Below are 11,593 nucleotides of genomic sequence, written 5' to 3' on the forward strand. Positions count from 1 at the left end.
CCACTTAAAGGCTCAAATTATTATTATCAGTGTCTGACAACATTATTCAAAGGATCCCTCCAAAGAGGTGAAATATTTTTACTTAACTTCACTTGGTCTGTCTGTTATTGTAACCAAGTCTTGCTAAAGGAGAAATCTCATCCTGAAAACCTGAGAGGTCATCGCGTTCTCATCCCAACTCGTCAAATATCACCGCTTGGTCAGTGGACTTTGACGTCTACGTGACGCTCCAGGTGCGAAATTGCGGGAAACCTGGTCTCACCCCAAAGTCGTCGAAATCCGGCACTTGTTCAGTGACTTCTGGCGTCAGACATCGACGAAAAAGCTGTGCTCCTTTCACGTCAGCATAATACGCAGCCGGTCGCTGTTATTAATGGCACATGACCAAATGTCAAAGTGTGACAAGGTCGGATTGAGGACATGTTGCCGGACACCATGTCAACTGACATTTGTCACTTACATTGTGTCTCTTCAAAACACACTTCTGTTCTCACTGGACCTGCACAGTCTCAGTCTCGTGTATTTCCTTGTGCAACAAAGGAACGTTGTGAGGTTTAGGCGACAAAAGCACGAGGTTAGGTTGAGAGAAAACATCATGGTTTGACTTAACATTCATACGGTAAGTAAACGGTGGGCTCCAGGGGGAAAGTCCAGGGTTTGTTGGACTCACCTGCCCTATAGGGACTCTCCAGCTCCTTCTTTTATGTTGTTACTGGCAGAGAGACACAAACTGCCGCAAGAAGGTGCGTTTCATAACCCCGCAAAATGTGCCTTTGCGTGTCTGCATCTTTGGCAGACATCCACTGACATAGCGCTGATTTTTGACGACTTCGGTTGGTGTCTGCTGCGTCACCAACTGCTGCCACCTGGTGCATATCATACTGCTGGGAAAGGTGCCTTTGTGCATTGGTATCTAACGCCCAGATCGCTGACAGTGCAGCAGTATTTGACGTGTTCAGAATGAGAACAGGCTGGAGAGGTGACCTGTTGCAGGAAAAGCCACGTGGAAACATTAGTGAGAGTTGGAGAGAGGAGTACCGGGAAGAGTTTGATGTGTTTGAATAAAGAAAGCGCAGCTCAGTGTTATATGAAAGATTCTCAGTGTTGCGGCTGAATATTAGGCTGATTTTGACAATGCGTAAAAGTCTGCAAGATTCTAGAATGAGGCTTCTCCATGAGCGAGACTTGGTTACACACACTGCGGATCAGCTGAAGGTACAAAAAAATGTTTCATTTCTCTGCAGGATTTCTGTCATACTATTGTCAGACTCTTATAATAAAGTTTCAAGCTTATTTTGAAAGAGACTGTATGAAACCACCAGAAACTGTTCATTTCCTGTGAAACTCATGTGACAAGCGACAGTTGACACTCCGTCCCTGAACGTCCAAAATTGACACAGGAGGGTACCTAGCACGTCATATTTTGACCTGTGGGTCTACTGTTAGGCAGTCTTTAATGAGTCTGGATGAGAACATGCTGACAGTACTCTTATAATGTAATGTGTTTTGACTAATGGCATAAAAAATGATATATTTCTCCCTAACTGATATTTTTGGTGCCTGGAACAAACATTTAAAGAAATCCAAACACACACAGTGCAGTCAGAGGACACATGTTGTTTGTATCATGTTTTAATTGATCACACTCAGATAAAATAACCGCTCCTAAGAGGGACATTTAACACTCGACATTTGTGATCTCAAAATGTTTCATGCATAACAATGTAAGAAAAATCTGTTATTTCACAACAGCAATCCACAAAACATGCAGACGCGTCTCCTAACGAGACTCACAGTGTGCGCTGAACAAGAGTTTGTGTGACAAACATCTAAATGACGATGGTCCCTGAACCTCTTTAGCTTTTGGTTGTGTTCTTTCTATGGAAAGGCATGAGGAGCTTGTGTGCACAAAGTCTGAACTTCTGATCTCTCACACTGTAAATTATGACATTCCAGCAACTGTTGGTGGCCAAAATCCAGAAGGCGAAAAAGGAAAAGTTGCACCATTTATTCCCCAAAACGTTCCCGACCACGAAGACGGCGATGGGGGTGAACGAGGCAGTGAACGCCACAGTCAGTGTCCCTATTGTTTTGGCCGCTTTGATGTCAGAGAAAGTAGGTTTGGTGGTGTTTTGGCACTCGCTCTCGGCCAGATGTTTCCTGCGCCTGGAGTGCTGCCTGATGCTGGACAGAGAGATGATGTTAATGACCACTGTTCCTCCGAGGAGGGTGAAGTCAAACGCGGGGAAGAGGAGGAGGATGTTCCACGCCTGGCTGGGGAACTCGCCTATGGTTCCCAGCGCGTAATTACACATCCGGCTGCAGGAGTTGTACTCCAGAGCAATTTCACTGCTGAAAACCATCGGAGAGACCGCCAAGAAGAAGCTCCCCACCCAGGAGAGAATGATAAGGATCGTGGTCCTTTTACGTGTGATCACAGAGTCCTTGTGCAGCGGCCGCAACACAGCGATGCTCCTCTCAATCGTCAGCAGGAAAATGGTTGTGATGGAGACCAATGTGCATCCGGCAAAGATGGGACCGATGACGTTGCACGGGTGGAAACTCACCGATTGCGAGTTGTATGAAGTCCACTCTGGTGCTGAGTCAGTCACCATGAGGTAGACCTCGGCGTAGACGGACAGCGGCACCACGAATATCCCCACCGCCAGATCAGCCACGGCGAGGGATGCCTTCAGGTATCCCTGCGGCGTGTGAAAGTGTTTAGTCCCAAGAACCACAGCCAGAGTCACCAAGTTCCCGAACAAGATGGCGAAGATCAACAGCACCATGAAGAGCACCAGGAGGATTTTGTTGGCCAGCGTACAGCAGCACACGGTGCAGTGTGCCGGCTCAGTTTGGTCCAACATGGTCGAAGTGCTGGTCTCAATCATTGGATAAACCGCCGCTGCAACGTTCACTTCATGACCTGAAACTAAAACAGAGAAACATGTCAGAATCACTCAAACTGTTGTGTAACAGCAACATCATATCTTGACATGGAAAGTTCATGAACAAATGTCGATATGTGACTGTTATACAACAACAGCGACAGACAGCGTGTTATGCCAACGTGAAAGGATAGATTTTTAATCAGTGTCTGACGCCAGAAGTCACTGACCAAGTGCCAGGTCTCGATCACTTTGGATTGAGACTGGGTTGAATGGGTCACAAAACACAGGACTTTCACCCAGTGACCAAAGACCAGTTTCGGAACCATGTAATGAATCATTTTAAGGTACATCATCATCACGTTTCTTTTCCTAAACCTCACCCCTGTAACTTTACGTTAAGTACGTAACGACATTTGTGGGGCGCTAATTCGAAGGATATCCTACAAATTATAACTAACTCATCTATTTCTTATGATTATTTGTGTTTTGAGAGGGGCGGGTAAAATAAAATTGTTTTCTTCTACCTGCCCTTTTTTTGTGACTTTGACCTCTGCGTATGGACATGAGCGGAACAAATAAAAAATGAAATGAAAATGTTTTAATAAACAAAATCTCAGCAAAGCAGACATTTTTATCCCTTTACATTCCCGCACTGTCTATCACATTACGTCAGGTCAGGGAGGCGATGACGTCATGATGCAAGCGGCATCAGTGGTCAACTGGACCGGTGTGATGTCTGCGCTCACGTGATGGATGGACAGCTCTTACTCCAGCGAGAGGGAGGGGGTGATGTCATAATCTGGACAACAACAGCTGTAGTAGTAAACACAACCCAGCTGGCGCTCGTGGCATCTTTAATCCGCTGGCACACAAATCTGCACGCGCATGTTCCTGGACATCTTCAGTGAGTTAAATTGGGAGTGTACTTTAATGTGAATATAAATATATGTTTAACTTTGAGGATGCTTATTAAGGGTTAATATACTGAGGGAAATTTATATTTTAATCCTGTCAGTTTTCAATTTTTTTTTTTTTTTTTTTAGAAACATGAAAACACTCATCACAAGCTGCACAACTGATCCACACATTCATCATGAGAGCCTGCAGCACACTTTAATGTGGAAATGTTCCTTAAAACTAAACTAAATGAATCCGAAATAAAATTCAAATGTATTCACTTTTTAGAAGCTTCACGTTGAGAAATAAACCAAAGTCGCAGCTGCGGGCTCTCCTGTCACCACTTGTTTTGCTTTTCACTCTCAGATGTCTTATCCTCCAGCTTTTGTTTTCACTGTATATCCATCTGCAGCGCGCAGTCATGCAGAAACCTCGCGCACATCCAAATCCAGTAAGAAAACCACTCTCCAGTGCGCGCGGGTCCACGCTGTCCAACAGGACTCTGCGCGTCTTCCAGGACGCGCACTCTAAACATGTATGAAGCATGAGATTATTGTCTCAGTCTGTTTGTTTCACAGTTTCTTAAAGGAATAAACTTAAATTGTGTGTGGAAACAGATCGTGTGTGTTTTAGGACACTTCTACATCCCTGGAGAGTCTCTCTTTAACAGCAGTGTGATTATAGGACATTAACTCATGCACCGACTCAAACATTCATGATCAGACAATATGAAATATTAAATGATATAAATGTTACACACAACTCACTTTAAATTCCCTTTAAGACGCAGACTCCAGCCGCATCTCCGCATCTCCCTGCTGGATATCCACTGCAGCTTAAAACATCCCGCAGCTCTCAGGATGAAGATGAAGAGATCATCATCAGCAGCAGAAACTCTCCGGTGTTCAGATGTTGGTGCATGAACGGGAGGATGGGTCCGCGCCACCGGGCGCTGCGCTCTGCTCCGCTCCGCGCCGGAGAGACGGTTAAAGTGTCTTTTCCGCTGGTGTCTCCATTGGCTAAGGATGATGACAGAGGAGCCCCCCCCCCCCAACTCCTCCTCCTCCTCCTCCTCCTCCATCCCGCCTATAGTATGAAGCCTGCACACCAGGACTGAGGATGAGGATGGAAGTGTATCCGGTCACCCTGTGGCTCATGTATCTCCTGCAGGACAATCTCTCATCATTAACACTCTCCTCTTCTAAAAGCCTAATTTGCTTCTGTCCTCTGTCTCACTCATTAAGACTGAGTCAGCTGACCTCACAGCTGCCCTTTTAACAAAGGTCCCACTTACATTTGTCCTCCTGAGACCCAAACGTTTGTTTGGTATGCATTTTAATTCTCCTGGATAGGATCTGATATAGTATACAACCTAAACGTTGTCCATAATTAAGTCCCAATGTCCTCAAACGAGACAACAATAAAGTCCCAATGTCCTCAAACGAGACAACAATAAAGTCCCAATGTCCTCAAACAAGATGATAATGATAAAGTCCCAATGTCCTCACGAGACAATAATAAAGTCCCAATGTCCTCAAACGAGATGACAATTAAGTCCCAATGTCCTCAAACGAGACAATAATGATAAAGTCCCAATGTCCTCAAACAAGACAACAATAAAGTCACAATGTCCTCAAATGAGATAATTAAGTCCCAATGTCCTCAAATGAGACAATAATGATAAAGTCCCAATGTCCTCAAATGAGACAACAATAAAGTCCCAATGTCCTCAAACAAGACGATAATAAAGTCCCAATGTCCTCAAATGAGACAACAATAAAGTCTCAATGTCCTCAAACGAGACAATAATTAAGTCTCAATGTCCTCAAATGAGACAACAATAAAGTCCCAATGTCCTCAAACGAGACAACAATAAAGTCCCAATGTCCTCAAACAAGATGATAATGATAAAGTCCCAATGTCCTCACGAGACAATAATAAAGTCCCAATGTCCTCAAACGAGATGACAATTAAGTCCCAATGTCCTCAAACGAGACAATAATGATAAAGTCCCAATGTCCTCAAACAAGACAACAATAAAGTCACAATGTCCTCAAATGTGATAATTAAGTCCCAATGTCCTCAAATGAGACAATAATGATAAAGTCCCAATGTCCTCAAATGAGACAACAATAAAGTCCCAATGTCCTCAAACAAGACGATAATAAAGTCCCAATGTCCTCAAATGAGACAACAATAAAGTCTCAATGTCCTCAAACGAGACAATAATTAAGTCTCAATGTCCTCAAATGAGACAACAACAAAGTCCCAATGTCCTCAAACAAGACAATAATTAAGTCCCAATGTCCTCAAACAAGACAATAATTAAGTCCCAATGTCCTCAAACGAGACCACAGTAAAGTCCCAATGTCCCCATGAGACAATAATAAAGTCCCAATGTCCTCATACAAGACGATAATAAAGTCCCAATGTCCTCAAATGAGACAACAATAAAGTCCCAATGTCCTCAAACGAGACGACAATTAAGTCCCAATGTCCTCAAACGAGACCACAGTAAAGTCCCAATGTCCTCAAACAAGACAACAATAAAGTCCCAATGTCCTCATACAAGATGATAATAAAGTCCCAATGTCCTCAAATGAGACAACAATAAAGTCCCAATGTCCTCAAACGAGACAATAATTAAGTCTCAATGTCCTCAAACGAGACAATAATTAAGTCTCAGTGTCCTCAAATGAGACAACAACAAAGTCCCAATGTCCTCAAACAAGACAATAATTAAGTCCCAATGTCCTCAAATGAGACAACAACAAAGTCCCAATGTCCTCAAACAAGACAACAATAAAGTCCCAATGTCCTCAGATGAGACAATAATGATAAAGTCCCAACGTCCTCAAACAGGACAACAATAAAGTCCCAATGTCCTCAAATGAGACAACAATAAAGTCCCAATGTCCTCAAACGAGACAATAATTAAGTCCCAATGTCCTCAAATGAGACAACAAAGTCCCAATGTCCTCAAACGAGACAGTAATTAAGTCCCAATGTCCTCAAATGAGACAACAACAAAGTCCCAGTGTCCTCAAACAAGACAACAATAAAGTCCCAATGTCCTCAAATGAGACAATAATGATAAAGTCCCAATGTCCTCAAACAAGACAACAGTAAAGTCCCAGTGTCCTCAAACAAGACAACAACAAAGTCCCAATGTCCTCAAACAAGACAACAATAAAGTCCCAATGTCCTCAAATGAGACAATAATGATAAAGTCCCAATGTCCTCAAACAAGACAACAATAAAGTCCCAGTGTCCTCAAACAAGACAACAACAAAGTCCCAATGTCCTCAAATGAGACAACAATAAAGTCCCAATGTCCTCAAACAAGACAACAATTAAGTCCCAATGTCCTCAAATGAGACAACAACAAAGTCCCAGTGTCCTCAAACAAGACAACAATAAAGTCCCAATGTCCTCAAATGAGACAACAATGATAAAGTCCCAATGTCCTCAAACAAGACAACAATTAAGTCCCAGTGTCCTCAAATGAGACAACAACAAAGTCCCAATGTCCTCAAACAAGACAACAATAAAGTCCCAATGTCCTCAAATGAGACAATAATGATAAAGTCCCAATGTCCTCAAACAAGACACCAATAAAGTCCCATTGTCCTCAAATGAGACAACAATAAAGTCCCAGTGTCCTCAAACAAGACAACAATAAAGTCCCAATGTCCTCAAATGAGACAACAACAAAGTCCCAATGTCCTCAAACAAGACAACAATTAAGTCCCAATGTCCTCAAATGAGACAACAATAAAGTCCCAATGTCCTCAAATGAGACAACAACAAAGTCCCAATGTCCTCAAACGAGACAGTAATTAAGTCCCAATGTCCTCAAATGAGACAACAACAAAATCCCAATGTCCTCAAACAAGACAACAACAAAGTCCCAGTGTCCTCAAATGAGACAATAATGATAAAGTCCCAATGTCCTCAAACAAGACAACAATAAAGTCCCAATGTCCTCAAATGAGACAACAATAAAGTCCCAGTGTCCTCAAACAAGACAACAATAAAGTCCCAATGTCCTCAAACAAGACAACAATAAAGTCCCAATGTCCTCAAATGAGACAACAACAAAGTCCCAATGTCCTCAAACAAGACAGTAATTAAGTCCCAATGTCCTCAAATGAGACAACAATAAAGTCCCAATGTCCTCAAACAAGACAACAATAAAGTCCCAATGTCCTCAAATGAGATAATTAAGTCCCAATGTCCTCAAACGAGACCACAGTAAAGTCCCAGTGTCCTCACGAAACGATAATAAAGTCCCAATGTCCTCAAACGAGACAATAATTAAGTCCCAATGTCTTCAAATGAGACAACAATAAAGTCCCAATGTCCTCAAACAAGACAACAATAAAGTCCCAATGTCCTCAGATGAGACAACAATAAAGTCCCAATGTCCTCAAACGAGACAATAATTAAGTCTCAATGTCCTCAAACAAGACAATAATGATAAAGTCCCAATGTCCTCAAACGAGACAATAATAAAGTCTCAATGTCCTCAAATGAGACAACAATAAAGTCCCAATGTCCTCAAATGAGACAATAATTAAGTCTCAATGTCCTCAAACAAGACAATAATGATAAAGTCCCATTGTCCTCAAACGAGACAATAATAAAGTCCCAATGTCCTCAAATGAGATAATTAAGTCCCATTGTCCTCAAACGAGACCACAGTAAAGTCCCAATGTCCTCACGAGACGATAATAAAGTCCCAATGTCCTCAAACGAGACAATAATTAAGTCCCAATGTCCTCAAATGAGACAACAATAAAGTCCCAATGTCCTCAAACAAGACAACAATAAAGTCCCAATGTCCTCAGATGAGACAACAATAAAGTCCCAATGTCCTCAAACGAGACAATAATAAAGTCCCAATGTCCTCAAACAAGACCACAATCAAGTCCCAATGTCCTCAAACAAGACCACAATCAAGTCCCAATGTCCTCAAACGAGACAATAATGATAAAGTCCCAATGTCCTCAAACGAGACAATAATTAAGTCCCAATGTCCTCAAACGAGACAATAATAAAGTCCCAATGTTCTCAAACGAGACAATAATAAAGTCCCAATGTCCTCAAATGAGACAACAATAAAGTCCCAATGTCCTCAAACGAGACAATAATACAGTCCCAATGTCCTCAAATGAGATAATTAAGTCCCAGTGTCCTCAAACGAGACCACAGTAAAGTCCCAATGTCCTCACGAGATGATAATAAAGTCCCAATGTCCTCAAATGAGACAACAATAAAGTCCCAATGTCCTCAAACGAGACCACAGTAAAGTCCCAATGTCCTCAAACAAGACAACAATAAAGTCCCAATGTCCTCATACAAGACGATAATAAAGTCCCAATGTCTTCAAATGAGACAACAATAAAGTCCCAATGTCCTCAAACGAGACAATAATTAAGTCTCAATGTCCTCAAATGAGACAACAACAAAGTCCCAATGTCCTCAAACAAGACAACAATAAAGTCCCAATGTCCTCAGATGAGACAACAATAAAGTCCCAATGTCCTCAAACGAGACAATAATAAAGTCCCAATGTCCTCAAACAAGACCACAATCAAGTCCCAATGTCCTCAAACAAGACCACAATCAAGTCCCAATGTCCTCAAACGAGACAATAATGATAAAGTCCCAATGTCCTCAAACGAGACAATAATTAAGTCCCAATGTCCTCAAACGAGACAATAATAAAGTCCCAATGTTCTCAAACGAGACAATAATAAAGTCCCAATGTCCTCAAATGAGACAACAATAAAGTCCCAATGTCCTCAAACGAGACAATAATACAGTCCCAATGTCCTCAAATGAGATAATTAAGTCCCAGTGTCCTCAAACGAGACCACAGTAAAGTCCCAATGTCCTCACGAGATGATAATAAAGTCCCAATGTCCTCAAATGAGACAACAATAAAGTCCCAATGTCCTCAAACGAGACCACAGTAAAGTCCCAATGTCCTCAAACAAGACAACAATAAAGTCCCAATGTCCTCATACAAGACGATAATAAAGTCCCAATGTCTTCAAATGAGACAACAATAAAGTCCCAATGTCCTCAAACGAGACAATAATTAAGTCTCAATGTCCTCAAATGAGACAACAACAAAGTCCCAATGTCCTCAAACAAGACAATAATAAAGTCCCAATGTCCTCAAACAAGACAATAATTAAGTCCCAATGTCCTCAAACAAGACAACAACAAATTCCCAATGTCCTCAAACAAGACAATAATAAAGTCCCAATGTCCTCAAACGAGACAATAATTAAGTCTCAATGTCCTCAAATGAGACAACAACAAAGTCCCAATGTCCTCAAACAAGACAATAATAAAGTCCCAATGTCCTCAAACGAGACAATAATAAAGTCCCAATGTCCTCAAACAAGGCAATAATTAAGTCCCAATGTCCATCCACAGAGTAGGAGTAAGTATTAAATGATAGAGGTTCTGCTGTAGCAACTGATGCTGTTGCCTTGGCCTGAGGAGGTTCCCTGTGTCACATCTTCTGCTTACACGTTGTATATTCCTTCATTTTAATGTGTTTGAATCAAATCACCACACTGCAGCTGTGGGGAACAGTATGAACTCCAGCACAGAGAGAGAAATCAGAACAAATAATCAGACCTGGAGGATTCATTTTCTGTCCTCTTGAAGAATTTAATTACTGTGAACAGTAACTATTTAAGTGCTTTCATATAGCGCTCTTTATTCAAAGTGCTTCACACAAGGGCGTCGTAGGGGGGGGGGTAAAGTGAAACTGATTACCCAGAGCGCAAAATTGTAGGGTGCCTTCAAAGCGTGGAATTAAAAGTTTGGGTTTTTTTTTTAATTTTATTTCCAAGTAATTACTGTCACAGTGGGCATGTCAACCTGCCATACATGCCACTCTCTCAGTTAAGCCAGTAAATTTCCACATCTCCCACTCCTGCCAGTCCCCGCCCATCTCATCAAGCCAGCTGCTCTCACCTGTGCCTCATTACTTCCTGCCAGTCTAAAGTGCCCACTCCTGCGCTGTCATGATTAGTGCTTCTGTCTTTCAGTGCAGGGATTTCTTGATGTCAGCCACTTCTTCAATCTGTCGCTGGTACATGTTGTGCAGGGGCTCGTCCCTCCATGATGATTAATCCTCCTCCTCTGCACATTGTTTTTCTGCTAATAGCTGTCAATCAATCTGCCAATTATTTTCTCGATTGAAGGGTCCAAAGACTTTCGGTGAAGTGTCACAGAGGACAAAGAAAAGTGGAAGATCTTACTTAGCAGTCAGGAGGCTGTTTGGCATTTTGGCTGGAGAGACAACTGAAGTGATTGATCAATTTTTCAAACGACTGATGATTCATTTTTCCTCCGCCAGACTGATGGATTAATCATCTCATAATTTCAGCTCTACTACACACCTAATTGTTTGTATTTATGTCTTGCGCTACAATCTTGTGACTCACTTCACTCATCTATTGTGCATAGAAATTAACCTTCCGTGTTGTCTCCGTTTTTTAGTTTAGCTTTTGCAGGATCTCTGTTTTGTGCATGTTTTTTCTGTGTGTGTGTGTGTGTGTGTGTAGAGTTTCTTTCTGAAGCTCATGTTCATCCTCTGTCTTTAAATTCAATGCAAAACGAAACAGATAAAACAGATTCACGATAAAAAACAAATGAACTCTGGGTGTAATGTGGAAGTGTTGCTTGTATCCGTGTATAACACCCAGCTCTCTGTACATCTAATCCTGCGCGCGTTGTATTTTTCCTTGCACTCTTCACACTTCGACACACTCTTTTAT

General features: G+C 41.9%; 1 protein-coding gene across 1 annotated transcript; it reads right to left on the bottom strand.

Annotated features, from left to right (window-relative positions):
• Positions 1–1,616: 1,616 nt before the first annotated feature.
• On the bottom strand, positions 1,617–4,801 carry LOC117266299 (5-hydroxytryptamine receptor 1B). The gene is made up of 2 exons (XM_033641417.2): positions 4,556–4,801; positions 1,617–2,932 (listed from the first exon to the last, which is right to left on the bottom strand). Exon 2 carries the CDS (start codon positions 2,889–2,891, stop codon positions 1,857–1,859), a length of 1,035 nt encoding a protein of 344 aa, XP_033497308.1. The 5' UTR covers positions 2,892–2,932; positions 4,556–4,801; the 3' UTR covers positions 1,617–1,856.
• Positions 4,802–11,593: the final 6,792 nt, after the last annotated feature.

Source organism: Epinephelus lanceolatus, chromosome 10 (genome assembly GCF_041903045.1).
Source record: "Epinephelus lanceolatus isolate andai-2023 chromosome 10, ASM4190304v1, whole genome shotgun sequence".
Classification (NCBI taxonomy): Eukaryota; Metazoa; Chordata; class Actinopteri; order Perciformes; family Serranidae; genus Epinephelus; species Epinephelus lanceolatus.

Bases quoted from the DNA above. Each gene is read 5' to 3' on its own strand.
- LOC117266299 (XM_033641417.2), bottom strand. From the start codon at position 2,891: ATGATTGAGACCAGCACTTCGACCATGTTGGACCAAACTGAGCCGGCA.